Here is an 18036-nt window from a genome sequence, read left to right as displayed (position 1 = left end):
CGTGCCGCGCGGCGCGGCGGGCGCGGCTGACTCGCCAATAACGTCCGGCGGCCTCGCCCCGCTTCCGGGGGGCGGCCCGCCGGCTTGCGGGGGCGGCGCAAGATGGCGGCGGTAACGGCGCTACCGGTCTCCCTGTCGGGCAGGTTTAAGGGGTCCGTCACGGCCTGGCGCGCTCGTTACCGGCAGCGGGCTTGGGGGGCAGGAGGGGGCTGAAGGCCCGGCTGGTGTCCCCCGGTTGGGGAGCGGCTGCTTTCTGGCGCCGGGCCCTCCGGTCAGGGCCTCCGGCCTAGCAGTGGGGGCTGGGCTGGGCGGGGCCGGGCCGGGGGCCGGCTCTTGGTCTACTCCTGCGGGCGGAGGCAGCGCCAGCGTCGCGCTGTGGAGAGGCCGGCTCGGCCCGGGGCCGCGTCGTCGGGAGGCGGCGCTGTGGGTCCCGTGCTGCCGGCTCGGCTCGGTTCCGCGCAGCCCGCCGGAGCCGCAGGGGCGGGCGTCCCTCCGGGCCGGCGTCGCCTCACCTCGCCCCCGTTTACCGCTGGGGTTGTACCTGCCTGTTACTGACCGGAATAGGCCTTGAGAGGGTCTGAGCTGTGTTTCTGTTTTTCCTTGGTGTCTTTGGGTTCGCTGTTCAGTAGCGGGTGACTGGCCAGTTCCGAGTCCCCGAGACTGGGGTTCCGACTGACGGGATAGAAATCTTCAAATAAAAGTAGTTCTTCAAGCTGGGTTCAAGCTCTCTGTGGGGTGGGCCACGTTTTGCTCGTCCTTCTCATAGAAACAGCGTTTGGGGAAAATGTAAAGCAAGTATGTAGCGGTGAGCAAGTAGCGTGGGTTTTCTTGTTGATAAAAGACAAACTTTAAACAATTCTATGCTTTTAATTTTAAATTTCCTTGACTTTACATCTGGGTAACTGAACAATTAGAGAATGTATTTTAGCCTAGAATTAACTGCAATTTTCACTCTTTTGTCAGGGCCAGTCACTTAGCATTTTCTTCCCTGAAAAAGCTGCCATTTACATTTTTCTTTAAAAGTACATCCAAGAACATGACCAATTTGAGATTTTTTTGTTTGGTTGTTTTTTTATTGGTGTCTACTGCTTTAAAGGCACATAAATTTACTTTCAAGACCTTGCATTTATTTTAAAAAATAGAAGATATTTCATAATTTCCTCCTAGTAATAAAACTTTGATCCTCTCCTTTTTAGATCCTTTGCATATTTTACAATTAAAGACAGACTGCCCCAGATCCTCACAAGAGTTATTGATACTTTGCATCGACATAAAAATGAATTTTTTGAAGAACATGGTGAGGTAAGAGTAAGGTCTTTTTTTGTCTGAGATTTTTTTCCCCTTAACCCTTGAGACCCCTTTGCTGACTTGTTTTTGCTGGTTTCTTATTAGTCACTACTTGTGGTAGGTTGACCCTAGCTGGATGCCAGGTGCCCACCAAAGCTGTTTTCCTTAGAGAACACCTCCTCCTCAGCTGGACAGGGGAGCGAAAATACATCACAATGCTCGTGGGTCGAGATAAGGGAGAGATCACTCGCCAATTACCATCACAGGCAAAACTTGGGGAAATTATTTTATTTCAGAATTACTCAAATCAGAATAGGATGAGAAATAAACCAAATCTTAAAACACTTTCCCCTACCCCTCCCTTCTTCCCAGGCTTAACTTCACTCCTGATTTTCTCTACTTTCTCCCCACCAGTGGCACAGACAGATGGGGTATGGGTGTTGCAGTGAGTTCATGATGTGTGGTTTCTGCTGCTCCTTCCTCCTCAGGGGGAGGACTCCTCACATTCTTCCCTGCTGCAGCACAGGGTCCCTCCCATGGCAGACAGTTCTCCACAAACTTCTCCATCGTGGGTCCCTCCCATAGGATGCAGTCCTTCAGGAGCAGACTGCCCCGTGGGGGACCCACGCTGGAGTCACAAGTCCTGCCAGCAAACCTGCTCCTGTGTGGGCTCCTCTCTCCTCATGGGTCTATTGGACCTGCCAGGAGCCTGCTGCAGGGTGGGCTTCCCACAGGGTCACAGCCTCTTTCGGGCATCCACCTGCTCTGGTGTGGGATCCTCCATGGGCTGCAGGTGATGATCTGCTCCACCACGGACCTCCATGGCTGCAGGGGCACAGCTGCCTCACCACGGACTGCAGCATGAGCTGCAGGGAAATCTGCTCCAGTGCCTGGAGCACCTCCTCCGCCTCCGTCACTGGCCTTGGTGTCTGCAGGGTTGTTGCTCTCACATGTTCTCACTCCTTTCTCTGGCTGCAGTTGCTGTTGCACAGTAACTTGTTCCCTCTTCTTAAATCTGTTATCACAGAGGCGCTACCACTGTCACTGGTTGGGTCAGCCTTGGCCAGTGGTGGGTCCCCCTTAGAGCCAATGCCAGCCGGCTCCATCGGACATGGGGAAGCTTCTAGCAGCTTCTCACAGAAGCCACCCCTGTAGCCTGCTAGCTCCACTACCAAAACCTTGCCATGCAAACCCAATACACTTACCTGCCTTAATCTTTTTGTCTTGTCACTATTTTTAATTAATTTTGTAACTCACCTTTCTTCTAACCTTTTTCTGATCTATCTGTTCTGCAACTTCTTCACTTTCTCAGGTTTTTGTGTTGATGCAGTGTTTAATAGACTGTAACATCTTCTGAACATGCAATGTTTCAATGTTCTCTTTCCCTTTAACCAGCAAAAACGCCAATCTAAAAAGAAGTCCCACATGCAATTCATTTTAGGATGTTAGGTGTGAAATGAGCTTCATTCACCAGAATGTGTTTGGTTCAATTTGTCTCTGATTTGTCAGGGACTTGTATTTGGCAATTAAAACTTGCCACTTACATCTTCCATGAAAAATTGATCTGTGTCTCCACAGGAATAAATGTTCAGAATAGAAACTTTTGTTCTCCACTTATTTCAGAAAGGTGTTGAAGCAGAGAAGAGAGCTATATCTTTCCTCTCCAAACTGCGGAATGAACTGCAGACAGACAAACCGGTGACCCCTTTAGAAGATGAGCTGCCTGATGCTGCGCTGTGGAACCAATACCTAGACTACCAACGAAATTTATCAAATGGGAATGGGGAACCGAGCTGGTTTCAGTCCCCTTGGTTGTATGTAGAGTGTTATATGTATCGAAGAATTCATGCAGCATTAGCACAGAAGTAAGTACTGGCTTGGTATATTACTTAAAAAAACATTATTCTTTCCGGTTTTTATTTTAGGAGGAAGACAGCTGAGGAATAAAATAAAGGAAAGTCTTAAGCTTTTACCATATTCCTTTTCCCTCATCTTGCCCTCAGATTTAAAATGAATACTTTTTCTTCTTCCATGCAGCTGAATTTGAAGCTTATTAGTGTTTTTTATGCTTCAGTTTCTATGACTTTGTCTACATGAAAACTTTAAGCTTGACTATATAGCTTATCCTTGCGGACTAAAGTGCATTGACATATGAAACTTATTTAGCATTTCTGAAAGGTTTGTTAGTCTAGAATTACCTCTTAAAACATATGTTAGTCTAAAACACATAATCAGGAGCCACTAATCTGCTGGGCATTCTAATTTGTTTTGCTGCTTAATGTGAAGTTACCATTTGAGAACAGTTTCTTATAGCAGTCCATCCTAAGCAGCCCCTGTTCATTCTATAACCATCTTCTTAGTTACCGCAGTGTTTGCAGACCATATGTTGCATCGAACTTTGGGAGCTGATCCTGGTTAAAAATAACTTGGCAGGAAAAACTTGTTGTGCTCGTACTGTGGAGAAGTGCCAATACAATGTAATGGGGTAGGAATGAGCAGTTTAAGTTCCTGCTGCTGCCAAAAATAAAAAAAGCTCCATGTGTACTGGATTTGCCCTTAGTATTACAGAGACGCAAACAGTAATGGGTCTGTTTCTACTGATATATTGTGTAATTTGAACTCTTTTAACAAAAACTTCAAATATGAGATGAATCTGCACTTAAAAAAAATGAGCAAATATTTTTCATTAGTAAGCTTTAAGTTTCTTAATCTCCATTCTTTAGCTGCTCTTAAGCATATGCTTGGGTGGAAGTTCCATCTTTTCTCAAAAGGTGTATGTGCAAATATGTCTTATAATAGATGAGTCTGTATTTCTTACATATTACAAGAACTGAATTGGTTTGTCATCTTTGTCACATTAATTTTCTAAAGTCCTAGTTAAAAACTCTGAAGAATAACTTCATATCAGTGTAAGAGACTTTGTTATGGGAAGTACGCTTCAGCACACACAAACACCCTTAAAATTGGGCCAGCGATTCACTACATTAGTTCACTTGTATGTTTTAATTCTCCATGTCTGAAGACTGGAATTCAGATTTGTCACCGTATGTGCAGTTCCCAGAATTGTTGTGACTGAACACTTACTCACTCTCAGAATATATTTCTAGAAATATAAAGATGTCTTGCATGTTGTCTGTTTCAGCAAGATACGATATCAGGCTGGTTTTGAGATGTGTGAAAATCTAGTATGACAAATTAAAGTGGAAAATCTAACTAGGGCCTGTAGTATGGCCTAAAAAAGCTGAGCTTCGAGCTTGCGTTTCCAGGTGTTCCATGTGCTGTCATGGAAAATGTGGTAAGTGTGTTAATATATATTTGTTCTCCTTCTATTTTAAGCCCACCTATTGACAACTTTGACGTATTTAAGGAAGGAAAGGCTCAAAATTTCTTTGAATCCCAAGAAGCTGTTATTGCCTTATGCACTTACTTTCAGGAACTTCTTAAAAACATCAAAGATCTAGACGAAAAGCAACTTCAGGAGGAACTCTTTAAACTATTGCAGGTAAACTAGTAGTGCTTAACATAGGTATTTAAAATATCTTTCCTATGTCACAGATAAAAACTTGAAGTTATAAAGAATCTGAACTTTATATGGAAATTAAAATATAGCTCTTTTGTTTCTAAAAATGTGAAATCCTGACAGCCATTATTGTATTGCTGCTACTCTGGAAATATTTAAATTTCGGTTACTTGTAATAAAATGTGACATTTTCATTATACGGCTGGTCTTCATTGTGTATTTGAAAATCCAGTTTATTCTCCCTCAAAACCAGTATCGCTAAAACATTTAAAGTCGAGTTCCAGATGGCCTTTTTGTTATTTAGCTATAAAATTTTAAAACAGTTCATTTTATTGATACTCTAAAAATTTTTAGACTTCTTTGGAAAAAAAAAATTGAAATTGCATCTGGGCCAGAAGTGGTATAAAAGTTTTATAATTGCATTAGTCTTGGGAAATAATGCCTTTGGGTAGAATACAAAGTATCATAGGATTACAAATAAGTCGATTAGCTGGCAACAGTGCACACAAAGTATTTGATGAATTTTTATAAAGACCTCATTAGTGTGTACTTAAAATACATGTTCTTACTTGGCTGCATGTAATAAAAAACTAAACCTGCTTTTATTACTAATTTTTCTGTGTTCCCACTGATATTTTCTGGAATTACAGTATGGACAATATTTGTGTTTTAAGCTTTATCATCAGTGTATTTACATTGATCTAAATCTTCCATCTTTGATGTATGTTTCTGATGCCTGCATAAATACAGAGCATTGTTTGGTTTCTTACACAAAATCTGTTAAGATTTCTGTACAAGATGTTGAATTGTGTTAAATCTTGGAGGCAAATTTGGAGTTGGAGCCTTCATGTCCTTAAAAGAAAAACAAACAAATGAAGTCTTTAGTGCATGTGAAGGTTAGAATGTAACTGCAGTGACACTTAGCAAATGTTTTTGTTTCTTCTTCCTTCTAGGTGTCATTGTGGGGCAATAAGTGTGACCTTTCTTTTTCAGCTGGTGAGGACAGCTCTCAGAAATCTAGTCCTTTACAGTCCCTGGAAAGCCTGATACCTTACATCTTAGTGAATGATATGGAAAAACTTTGGTCACTACTTGTAAACGCCAAAAAAAGAAATACAGAAAAAAGTAATGTTAGATTTGACATAATCCTGGATAATGCTGGATTTGAACTTGTAAGTGATCTTGTGTTGGCTGACTTCCTATTATCGTCAAAGCTAGCTGATGAAGTCCATTTTCATGGAAAAAGTATTCCGTGGTATGTGTCAGATACCACAAAGCATGATTTTAACTGGACTGTCAAACAACTGCAGTCAGCTAATCATATGTGGATGTCTAGATGTGGGATAAACTGGGAGGGCAATTTGAAGAAGGGAGTTTGGGTTTACCATGATCACATGTTTTGGACTTTGCCACATGACTTTTCCAGTATGGCTGAAGTTGCTCCTGACTTGTATGCTGATCTACAGAAGTCAAACTTGCTTCTTTTCAAAGGTGATCTAAACTATAGAAAGTTAACAGGAGATAGAAAATGGGAATATACTGTTCCGTTTCATCAAGCCTTGAACAAGTTTCATCCTGCTCCTCTCTGTAGTTTGAGAACACTGAAATCTGACACTGTGGTTGGCCTAAAACCTGGACAAGGTGAACAGATTCAGGCTTCTGAACTTGAATGGATGGTAAGTGGAAAATACGGGGTAGTTCAGTTTGATGCTGCCCTCTAGTTAAATGGTTCCTAATATTCTGAAAGACATTCAGTCTGAGCTTTAACTGCTTTCTCTGTTCCATGCTTGGCTTCAGCAAAGATTCTTTTTTGTTTGCACTTTTTCCTTCCAAGTGATTTTTTGGTTTTGTTCCACAAAAGACTTCAGTGTTGTGCAAAAGTTTACAAACTCTCTTTGTATACATAAATCAGTCTGCATATAGGTATGTTTTGTTTTCCTGATGTCCAAATTCAGCAGCTCTTTAAGACGAACGTTTTGTTGTCCGTAATATTTTTTTTCTTCATCACTGGGTATGGGAGTTTATGGCTAACAAGTGAAAAATCTGCTTCAGAAACCATTTCCTCAGTCCCATGTTAGCATGTATTTACTTATTTCAGGATAATTTGTGCTCTGCATGCCATACATTGCATGAAAGTTAATATATTCAAGAATGCACAAACTAATTCCAGATAGATTCTTTGCAGCCATTGCAGGATCATATTTTAGAACTTGAAAACTGAGTTGGCTTCTACCAAGACTTTAATACATAAATTGTTTTTTACTTGCTTCTTGTGTCCATAGACAAATAAGTTTCGATGTTTTGAGTATAGTTTGTTGTATCATAAGAAAAGAGTTCTTGGGTGATACCTGGTAAATATTAATTTAGGATTTGAAAATTAAATATTAATTTTAAAATACAAGTGGGTGTTGCCTGTAGGGAGGGGAGTTATCCTGTCTAGTAAGATTAGTGGGAGAAAAGACAATCTCAGTTTAAGAACATGGAAGATATTGTTTATCTAAGAACCTCTACCAAAAAGAAGCACACAAAAAAAAACCCTGAACAAACCAGCCAACCAACCCAACCAGTTACATTATTTGGATTTTAGATTTAATACAGATTTGAATTAAAGGTGGCCTGTCAGTGGTGTTTGTGGTTCAAGCACTGCTGCTTCTTTCCACTGTGATAATTCTCTTTATTTGTTAAATGTATTTGTATTTTTTAAGAAGGATGCCATAATTTTCACAAGGGAAATAACAGCCCCAGTTGCACTGAGAAGTATATGCTAGAGAAGCATACGCCATACAGGTTGCTGCAAATTTTAATTGTTAGGTGCCCATTTCTTCTTGTCTACCCTAGTCTCAAATTACTTGGAATTTTTTGAAAATTCAGGGATATTTTAGTGGATATTCAGAGTGAAGTGAAATGAAGGTGGAAATGCATTATTCATTTATAGAGGAAAAATTAAAAATAGATTCTGTCAAGTCTTAATGTACTTCTCTGGCTTGAAAAAGGGTCTTTGATAGGGGACTAATGTAATGCCAGTGATAACCACAGGTTTGTTAGAAAACGGTGGCAGAATTACCCATAGAGACTTACTGGGTTATGCTCTTCTCTAGAGCTGCTAAAATGAGGTGAACTCACCCCTGGTAGCCAAAGTGGCCATGTCAGAGAGAGCAAGAGTAGACAGTAGAGAAACTTCCTTTTCCATTCTGCATATGTCTTACACAGTGAAAAGGAGGGCACAGAAGTGGCCTTGTTTGAGTACGTTCTGGAAGTGGTGCTAGTGCAAGGCAATGAGAATGACTGTGTAGTAGAAAGTGGATTTAGAAAGACTTTTGCGCTTACAGTTAACCTAAAACAAGGGTAAGCATCAGCAAGCCTAAAGAAGTGGCAAGGGGAAGATGGGGGACTATTTTGTACTATTTCAGGCTTTGAAAATGAAGCTGGAATCCCCCTCAGGTCAGTGAAATCACTGGCCAAGCATGTCTTCTGAAGTGGAGAGAATCTGCTGCTGCTTATCGTGTTTATACAATAAAGATCTATACAGTGAATAAATATGCTCCAACTACTTATGACTTTGATTATTTGTGTTTGTGGTGGCCATCTTACATCTGAAAGTATATGAATATCTTAAATTTGCAAGGTCAAGTATTCAAAAACTAAGACACTTGTAATTTCAGGAGGCAATGTCATATTATAGGTAGGGTTCGACTTTTGAGACCTGGGTGTAGTATTTTCATCTCCTTTGTATCTCTGGCTTAGTACTCATAAAGGATGAATTCGCGCTTATCCTTAGGCACCTGATTAAACTGTGTAAAGCAGAAATCCAGCCAAGAGAGCTGAAGGTCAGATTGCTGAAGGTCTCTGACTGAAGAGAGCTCAGGGAGACTCCAGCTTTGGTGCTTTAATCAAATACATAAACAACGTGATGAATCTGGGCACTGAGGCCTCAGTTTCTCATCTGTGAAAATGCTGTTAACTCATTTCAAATGCGCTTCGAAGCAACAACTTTGGCTCAAGAACAGAGGGATGAAACTTGTGGAATATGTGCAATGAAAACTTCCCGCCTTCTTCAGAGAGACAGAATAATTAGGGGAAGAAATCTGCTTTGCCTGTGGACAGATTGTTTGTATGGCGCTGACTTAATTTGCTGGAGGGTTTAAAAGTGTGTAATGGACAAGAGAAGGGATTGTTTAATTGTTGAGGCCACCCTTGAAGAACAGATTTGCCTCTTACACAGTCCTTGCGCATGCTGAGAAACTTGGTTTCATTTTTTCCTGGTTATTAATCTGTGCTCATGTTGCTTTCAAGCTGTTACTTCTGGGAGCTCACAGTGTAGATCAGGAAAATATTCTGAAGTTACGATAAAAAGAATCCTACAGAATGCTAAATCAGAAGATGCAGCAGTATTTGCTCAGTATTACTGAATCACCTCATTGGAGATTATTGCATTAATACTTGTCAGGAAGTAGGGTGGTGACTTTGTAGGTACCGTAAAACATGTAATTCTTAGATTAACATTCAAATGTTAATCTAAGACATGATGTCATGCTGAAAAAAAAAAAAGAAATTAGTTCTATTCTCCAGTTTAATAAGTGAGGACTCTTCATCTTTTGTCCCTCACACAGAGAAGTTTATATGGTAATATACAGTGTGACTACATAGTTACGTGAGGAATCCACAGCAGTAACTTCCAAATCCTTAATTGCTTGGCTTCTGTAGCTGTAATTTCAAATTCCTATCTATAGACAGAACTGAATATACAGCATACTTTTCAGTTTGTTAGTTGGCTATATTTTTGTAAAATTTGGATTGATTCTATGAAAAAAAAAAATGGTGCTGTAATGCCAGTGTTATATTCTCCTATGCCACAAAGAAGTGGTGAAGACATACTCTGATGAGGCACTGTGCTCTGCTGTTGGGTTAGCTGCAGTGTAGTTGAAAATAGGAAATGCTTTTGTAGATACTCTGTTAATTACTTGTGTAATGCAGCTTCAGGAAATGGCAGCATGTGCCTACTGCATTTAGGTGGAATTTACTGTTACACAACATAAAGCATACAGTATAATAATAGCATATGCTATAACATAGCATAATTTTTCTTGAGTATTCAAGGTTGCTTCTGTACATCTGTTACAACCAATTGCCCAAAATGTTTGTACAGCATAACTCAGATTCTTAAGATTTTAATTTCATGTGCCATATGAATATTTATAGCAAAAACAAGGGCAGCTTCAGTAATTCTGAGGACCACAACAGACCAGCATCTTTTGACTTGTATTTTTTTATTCTACCTTTTGAGCAACTGTATTTGTAAATCAGCTTTTGACAGCAATGATTTTCATTTGTGACGAACCACGAGGGAGAGTAATGTCACAGGCACAGTGAAAGCCAGTACACACATCTGTCTGAATATGAGATAATTCATTATGTAATATATATATATATATACAGTAATTCCGTGTGTATATAAGGCTTCAAATAAATTAGTGTGGAAAATAAGTTGATTGTATGACTGGAAACTGTTGCAATATGGAAATAAATTACATAATTTTTGTGCAAAGGTCAAACATCATTATACTATTTCAGTGGCTGAGAAAGCCAACTTAAAATAATTGAGGTCTTGGTTCCTGCATTTTTTTGCTCTGAAACAGATTTTATACAAAAAACCTGTAAGGCATATTTATCCAATGAGATTTTGAAAGATACAGGTGCAAGAGATGGGTATCATAAAATGTTCCTCTCCATCGAGACATGGCAGTATTAGGGAAGTTTTTAGCTTGTTACTATTCCAACAGTCTTGTTCAAATTTCAAAACCTTGCAGAGCATTGAGAATCTCTTAAAGTGTATCTGGTAATTATGTATTAAGGTTGGTGCAGCTGAATGTGTCCTTATCAGGATAGGTGCTTCATGTCTTCTCAGCAAAAATTGAAATGTCTTTGTGTTATGCTTGCTGTAACTAAAGTATTTCCAAATCACTTTGTTTTACACACCTTACTGATGCATAAACCCTAACTATTGTTGAAATAGTTCCTTTGAAGTTCACAGAGTATTTGTATTCATGGTTAAACTACTTGCCTATTTGTTACACGTGAAGCATACTTATCTCCTGTACTCTGTCAGACAGCACAGGAAAAATGTTCACTCTATTGCATGAAAGTTATGTCTAAAATACAAATTCCAAATTTTGTACAGAACTGTTAAATTTTTTTCATTAAACAGTTTGTTTGCTTACAAGTCTTCTGTTTACCCAAAGTTACAGAACAGAAGTTTGGGGTGATTGTTGTTTAAAACAAAAATACAAGTTCCAAATCACCTAAGACTTACCTAAGGTTTTTAAAATAAAACTGTGAAAATGTGCTGGTTAAAAATGGTCCTTTTATTTCTTTCTAATATGGCGTGGGGAAAAAAAAAAACCTCTTATACCGGGGACTGTTTATGTTTTCCTGTTTGGTTGTGGGATTTTTCCCCTAAAACAGGTTTTCAAAACTTGTGTGAATTTCTATTCTAGCTGATACAGATGTATAAAATGTCATGATCATATAGGATGAATAAACATATTCAGTATTTGCATGCTGCTTTTGTTTTAGCACTTTTCAGTAAGCTAAATAATCATCGTCATTCAGATTTCATGTGAAGAAAAAATTTCATTCTTGTAGGAATTTCTTTTATCTTTCCTGGGATTCCACTTACTTCATCCAAGTCTTTGATGAAGTAAAAGAGTAAAAGCTGAGCAGCCTAAGGTAAGATACATCAAGGTATATATTGTGGACTTTTTTGTTTGCCTTCTTAATGTTAACTAATTGATCACTCTCATACTATCATGCTAAGGCTGATGATTTCTAAGTGGCTATAATTGATCAAGGAGCTGATGACACAGTTGCACCTTTCAGTGTGTGGTTCACACTGAGTTTTGCCTGCAACTGTGGTATTTTGCTCAGGGATTTATTTTAAAGGAAGACTTGGTTCTTACCAACTGTGGAGATACAGTGCCTGACACCTAGGCAAACTGGATGATGGAGTAGAGGCAGAGGGCATCCAGGCCTCCTATTCTGTGTATGGAAATGGCTGTACAGAAACCCTGTGTGTGCAGTGCCGTTTAATGCTGGCACAAGGCGCAGGAACATCTCGAAACTCTCTCCACTGAACTTCAGGCACCTGCAGAGAAAGGCTTTCTGTACCCTTAGCTGTTAACATACAGGATAAATACTGTGCTGGGGGTAATCACATAGAGTTCCCTTGAAATAGTTGAGCAAGACTCAATCTTTAAAATGCTTGTGTATATGAATGCAGCAGAGATGGACCTGCAAACTGGTAAATCCATGCTTTCCTTCAGTGGTGTGTACAGGAGGTTGTCAGGAAACAACCGGTTTTTAACAGCCATTCATGGCCTGGAATAGGTTTCAGCTTTTATCTCCCACTTCACAAGAAAATGTGTTAGCTGTCATAGATCAGGAGATGTACTGGGTTCTGGTCCTAGATGGCTTCTATACAGTGTAATTGTTATTTTGGTCGAGGATCTGTGTGTGTAAAATACAAAACAATTCGGAGAAAGGGTTAGGGTGCAGGAGTGCTCTCTCAAGCTGGCTGAGGGATCCCTTCACCTGCTCTTCCTTCTGTCCAGTGACTCTTGTGTTGTCTGTGTAATAGCCCTCTTTCAACCCAGGGAGTATGTGTGCCCATGGCCTAAGGTTATGGAATAGGCAGACAGATAAAGTTCAAATTCCTCCAGGCAGAGGAAGGCCTACAACTTGCTGTGAGCATCTTTATGTGAACAAAAAGTGTTCCTGTTTCTCTGCAATTGACTATATTCTTGATTTCAAGCAATCTTGAATTAGAGCTGCACTTGAACACCTCTGGGACGTGTTGGATATGCAGCTGTGACTGCACCAGTGGCATTGGCTTTGGCCCTTGGAAGTGTTGCTGCTACTTTTCTGGATCATGATGAACCGTCAGCAGGAGCTAGTTTCCCAGTGCAAATCATAGAGTTTCTGTACATGTGTGGAAACTTAAGTTCCACATACAGAGAATTTCCAAAATAACTGAATGAATTTAGACATTCAAAGACTTTATATCTGGTTTTAAGTTCCCCAAAATGAAAATGACCTAGTATGTCAGCAGCAGCTTTCAAAGAAGAAACTCTTAGATTTTCAAAGAAAATAATTTCTTACAAATTTTCCTGACTTTCTTTTTTTCCCATACTTCTGTTTCAATAGCTGCAAATATAATTTAATGGATTTTTTTGCCTTTGCTTTCATTTAACGCTGTGCACTTACTGTTGATGTGATGAGCTGGAAAGCAGCCATGTAGTGTTTTATTCCATGTCCTGTCTCTCCTGTGTCTCCATACATAGATAGATAGAAATATGCTAGTCTGTGCTTTAAAGTATTTTTTAGTCAAATATTTGCTTACACAGACATTATCAGAGAATCATAGAATGTTTTGGGTTGGAAGGGACCTTTGAAGACCATCTAGTTCCAACCCCCCTGCCATGGGCAGGGACACCTCCCACTAGACCAGGTTGCTCAAAGCCCCGTCCAGCCTGGCCTGGAACACTGCCAGGGAGGGGGCAGCCACAGCTTCTCTGGGCAACCTGTGCCAGGGCCTCACCCCCCTCACAGGAAAGAATTTTTTTACATCTAATCTAAATCTATCCTCTTTTAGTTTAAAACCGTTACCTCTTGGCTTGTCACTACATGCCATTGCAAAAAGTCCCTCTCTGGCTTTCCTGTAGCCCCCTTTATGTACTGGAAGGCCGCTATAAGGTCTCCCCAGAGACTTCTCCAGGCTGAACAACCCCAACTCTCTCAGCCTGACCCCATAAGGGAGGTGCTCCAGCCCCTCATCATCTTTGTGGCCTCATCTAGATCTGCTTGAGCAGATGCTCTATGCCCTTCTTATGTTGGGGGCCCCACAGCTGAACACAGCACTGCAGGTGAGGTCTCACAAGAGCAGAATAGAGGGGGAGAATCACCTCCCCTGACCTGCTGGCCACACTTCTCTTGATGCAGCCCAGGATAAGGTTGGCTTTCTGGGCTGTGAGCACACATTGCCGGGCCATGTTGAGCTTCTTGTCAACCAACACCCCCAGGTCCTTCTCTGCTAGGCTGCTCTCAATCCATTCATCACCCAGCCTGTGTTTGTGCTTGGGATTGCCCCGACCCATGTGCAGGACCTTGCAGTTGGGCTTGTTGAGCTTCATGAGGTTTGCAGGGACCCACCTCTCAAGCCTGTCCAGGTCCCTCTGGATCGCACATCCCTTCCCTCCAGTGTGTTGACTGCACCACACAGCTTGGTGTCATCAGCAAACCTGTTGAGGGTCCACTCAGTCCTACTGTCCATGTGGCTGACAAAGATGTTAAACAGCTCCAGTCCCAACACTGACCCCTGAGGAACACCACTCATCACTGCTCTCCACTTGGACATCGAGCCATTTTTTAAGTGCAATCATCCAGCCAGTTCCTTATCCATGGAGTGGTCCATCCATCAAATCCACGTCTCTCCAATTGAGAAACAAGGATATTGTGCAGGACAGTGGCAAATGCTTTTGTGGCACAAGTCCAGGTTGATGACGTCAGTTGCTCTTCCCTTATCCACCAGCACTGCAATCCTGTTGTAGAAGGCTGGCAAATTCATCAGGCATGATTTGCCTTTACTGAAGCCATGTTGGCTGTCATCAATCACCTCCTTATTTTCCTAACACAGGGCTTTATCGCATGCTACTCTGCCAAGCAGATCCCCGAAGAGGCCAAAGTCTGCTCTCGGGGAGTTCGGGGTAGCGAGCTTGCTGCACACCCTCCTCACTGCCCTGAGTATCTTGACCTTCACCATTTCATGGTCACTGCAGCCAAGGCTCCCCTTGAGCTTCACACTCCCCAACAGCCTCTCCTCAGTGAGAACAAGGTCCAGCACAGCACCTCTCCTCATTGGCTCCTCTGTCACTTGAAGAAGAAAGTTATCAACTCATTCCAGGAACCTCCAGGTTTGTTTATGCCCTGCTGTGTTGTCCCTCCAACAGATATCAGGGTGGTTGAAGTCCCCCGTGAGGACCAGGGCTTGTGAACATGAGGCTGCTCCTATCTGTCTGTAGGGAGCCTCATCTGCTCAGTCTGCCTTGTCGGGTGGCCTGTAGCAGAACCCCCACTATAACATCTCCTCTCCCTGCCTTCCCTTTAATTCTGACCCATAAGCTCTCAGTTGGCTCTTCATCCATCCCCAGGCAGAGCTCCATGCACTCTGGCTGGTCATTCATTGACATAGAGGGTGAAACCCCTGTCCCACCCCCCACCCCCCTTGTCTCTCCTGCCTGTCCTTCCTAAACATCCTGTATCCATCCATTCCAACATTCCAGTCATAGGATCCATCCCACCACATCTCCATGAGGCCAGTAAGATCCTAGCCCTGCATGCACATGCACATTTCCAGTCCTCTTGTTTATTACCCATGCTATGTGCATTTGCATAGAGACATTTAAGTTCGGCCCCCAATGAAGCTGATTATTTTAGTACTCCTGTTGTTTCTCCCTCATTAAAGCATAGCTTGTATTTTGGATACACCACTTGAATTTACAAAAAAAGTTCAACTGTAATTTCCAAAACTTCAGAATATGTTATTTGGGAAGTGTAAGTACAGTGTTTGTTACACCATGAAGCTTTGCATTTTTATTATTGCTGTTTGCCTTGTGTTTCACAATTAACTTTTTGTTTTCAATCTGTGGTTAGTCTGCCCTTACGAGATAAGAAGGCATCTAGTAATACTGTCATAAAAATGTTTGGTTACTGTTTTGTCATCCAATGATATTTAGTTACTGCTTATGGGCAGGCTACACTATTTTATTGCCACATAGGAGATCTTCAGGAAAACTTCTCCAGAAGTGATTTCTTTTTCCCTGACAGTTCTGGGAAATGACTTGCTCAAACCTGAAATATGGGGGGTGGATCATGCTCAAACAGATTCTGTGTTAAAATCTCACTGCTTTCTCAAGTCTGGTGATTTCCCCCATATGCATATTGCGTTTTCACCACCCTGCTTTGTCCCAGTGCGGGAGCTCAGGCTTGGAAAACCAGCTGGCTTATTTCCTTCAGAAGATTTACTGACCCCACAAGATGTCTCCATCATCAGTTTAGCTGAGCTGTGCAGATTCACATGGGATGAGGAGAGTGTTAAACTTTGGGGGAAAAAAAGGAGTCCCTTTTTGGTCAGGCAGAGGAACAGCTACTTAATCAGACAAGTTAATCTATTTAAACTTGGCCACTATCAGATTTACAGACACAATTTACACACACATCTTAGTGATATTGTCTCTCCACTTTCCCATATGAACCTATTTTTTCCTGATAATGGTATTAATACCTTTTCCACCTTGAAGTTTGTAAATGTGTTATGAAATTACTTCCAGGGAGGCAGTATCTCCCTTTGTTAACTAAAGTTGTATTTTCAAGCATATGTTTAGGATTGCTACATCAAATCATCTGTCACTTGTCGTGAGCCAGACTTCTGCATCAGCTGGCAAAAAAAAAATGGGAGGAAGTCCCGTCTTGATTTCTTCACTATTTTTTTGAGTAGGTTTGAGGATAAGGCATGCCTCAAGAAAACTTTCTCTACTACAGGATGCGATACTACTGATTTGAGGGGGTGGAGGAGGAGGAATACAGCTTGATGTTGGGACATACTGTGCTTTTGGAGTTGATACCTTTTGGAAGGCAAGCAGACGAGAACCTTGGGAAGTTGTGCCCATGATTTTCATGTCAACTATTTGTAAAAATACAGCTGTTTTAGTTATTCTAGCTAAATTTGTAGATAACAAAGTCCTGTGGACTGAATTTCCCTGGAATCTATTTTGGATAAATACATTTCTCTTTACATTTCTTTTTACAGGAAGTGACATGGAAAAGACGAGGGCTAATTGGGTACAAGATTGAACACAAGAGGAATATTTTTCACAGTGAGAACAATCAGCCCTTGGAATAATCTCCCCAGGGAAGTAGTGGATTCCTCAATGTTGGACACTTTTAAGATTCAGCTGGACAGTGTGCTGGGCCATCTTGTCTAGACCATGCTTTTGCCAAGAAAGGTTGGACAGACGATCCTTGAGGTCCCTTCCAACCCTGTAGTCTATGATTCTATGATTTAATCTTCTTTTTTAATGTTGTTTGTGCACAATTCTTTTCTACCTCAGCTATAGCTGCTTTTAGGTAATGAGTGAAATGTGTGTATGCATTCAGGAAATCATTTGGAATTAGTGTGCATGATAAAACACACATACTTCACCTTCCCAGTATGGTGTTAATGCCAATGGCTTGAGGTTAATAACAAAGCTTTTTTTATAGCGTTAGTAAAAAAAGAAATTTTGTTTTCAAAACTAAAATTAAATGCTTTGATTCGGTCTTTTAATCAATTGTTATATTGTATTTAAATTCCATGATCTGTGAACAGTAGAATTAATGAAGCTTTCTTTTCCCCTAGATTGTTCCATGGGTACCTGAAGACTTGGCAGTTCACCTTACTTCCTGATGGAGCATTTAAAAAAAAATAAATCAACAAAAAACCCCATCGAACCAGCAAACAAATTTCAGTACACATTGTAATACTACACGGAAGTGTAGTGCATGCTTTCCGTACAGTTGGGGCATCTCAGTGTTCATTCTGTGATTGGCTGTCTGTGTTTCACAATATTTGCAGGAATTTAAGCATCATTCTGACTTAACCTCTGTCAGACTTGGTTGAGATTTGTCAAGGACTTGGAAAAAAAAATTGTTAAAGATTGTTGGTTGATTTTTCTTTAATTACTGAAAATATTTTAAAAATATTAAAAATTAAAGATTAAAAAAGAACATATTTTAAAGCAGTTCAAATAATAAAAATAAGATCTCACCTTTCATTAGGGAGTTAATAATTCCATTCCTGTGGGGTTTGGCTCCGAGGACTTTGTGAATTCTTTCTTGAAGAAATGATGTCTCAGGGTCTAGGTCTGTCTATTGCAATGTCCACACATCTGTACATATCACTCTTTCAGTGTTCCTGCAGGCCCCAGTAAGCTGCTTTTTTTTTTTTTTTAGTTATTTTTTATAATTTTCTATTTTAAAAATTAGTCACCTGAATTAGGTACATACATTCAAGAGATTCTGTATCATTCTTTGCTTAGAAAGGCTGAAACTTCCTGTCTGTGTATTTTCTGTAACACAACATGAAGAATCTTATGCGTGAAAGTGACTCCTTGACATTATTTTTAATGAAAAATCCTGAG

At 40.7% G+C, this 18036-nt stretch overlaps 1 protein-coding gene across 1 annotated transcript in view; it reads left to right on the top strand.

Annotated features, from left to right (window-relative positions):
- The first annotated feature begins 54 nt into the window (after nucleotides 1–54).
- Nucleotides 55–18036, top strand: part of LOC141956231 (coiled-coil domain-containing protein 170-like) — a 63501-nt gene continuing 45519 nt past the window's right edge. Inside the window, exons 1-5 of the mRNA XM_074896547.1 lie at nucleotides 55–152; nucleotides 1197–1302; nucleotides 2911–3152; nucleotides 4624–4789; nucleotides 5761–6483. Coding sequence (XP_074752648.1) covers nucleotides 103–152; nucleotides 1197–1302; nucleotides 2911–3152; nucleotides 4624–4789; nucleotides 5761–6483 — 1287 coding nt within the window. The 5' untranslated portion in view covers nucleotides 55–102. The remainder of the gene's footprint in view (nucleotides 153–1196; nucleotides 1303–2910; nucleotides 3153–4623; nucleotides 4790–5760; nucleotides 6484–18036) is intronic.

The sequence above is a fragment of the Athene noctua genome, chromosome 1 (assembly GCF_965140245.1).
Source record: "Athene noctua chromosome 1, bAthNoc1.hap1.1, whole genome shotgun sequence".
Classification (NCBI taxonomy): domain Eukaryota; kingdom Metazoa; phylum Chordata; class Aves; order Strigiformes; family Strigidae; genus Athene; species Athene noctua.
The sequence above is the reverse complement of the archived record's forward strand: the minus strand, read 5'-3'. Positions and strand labels throughout refer to the sequence as shown.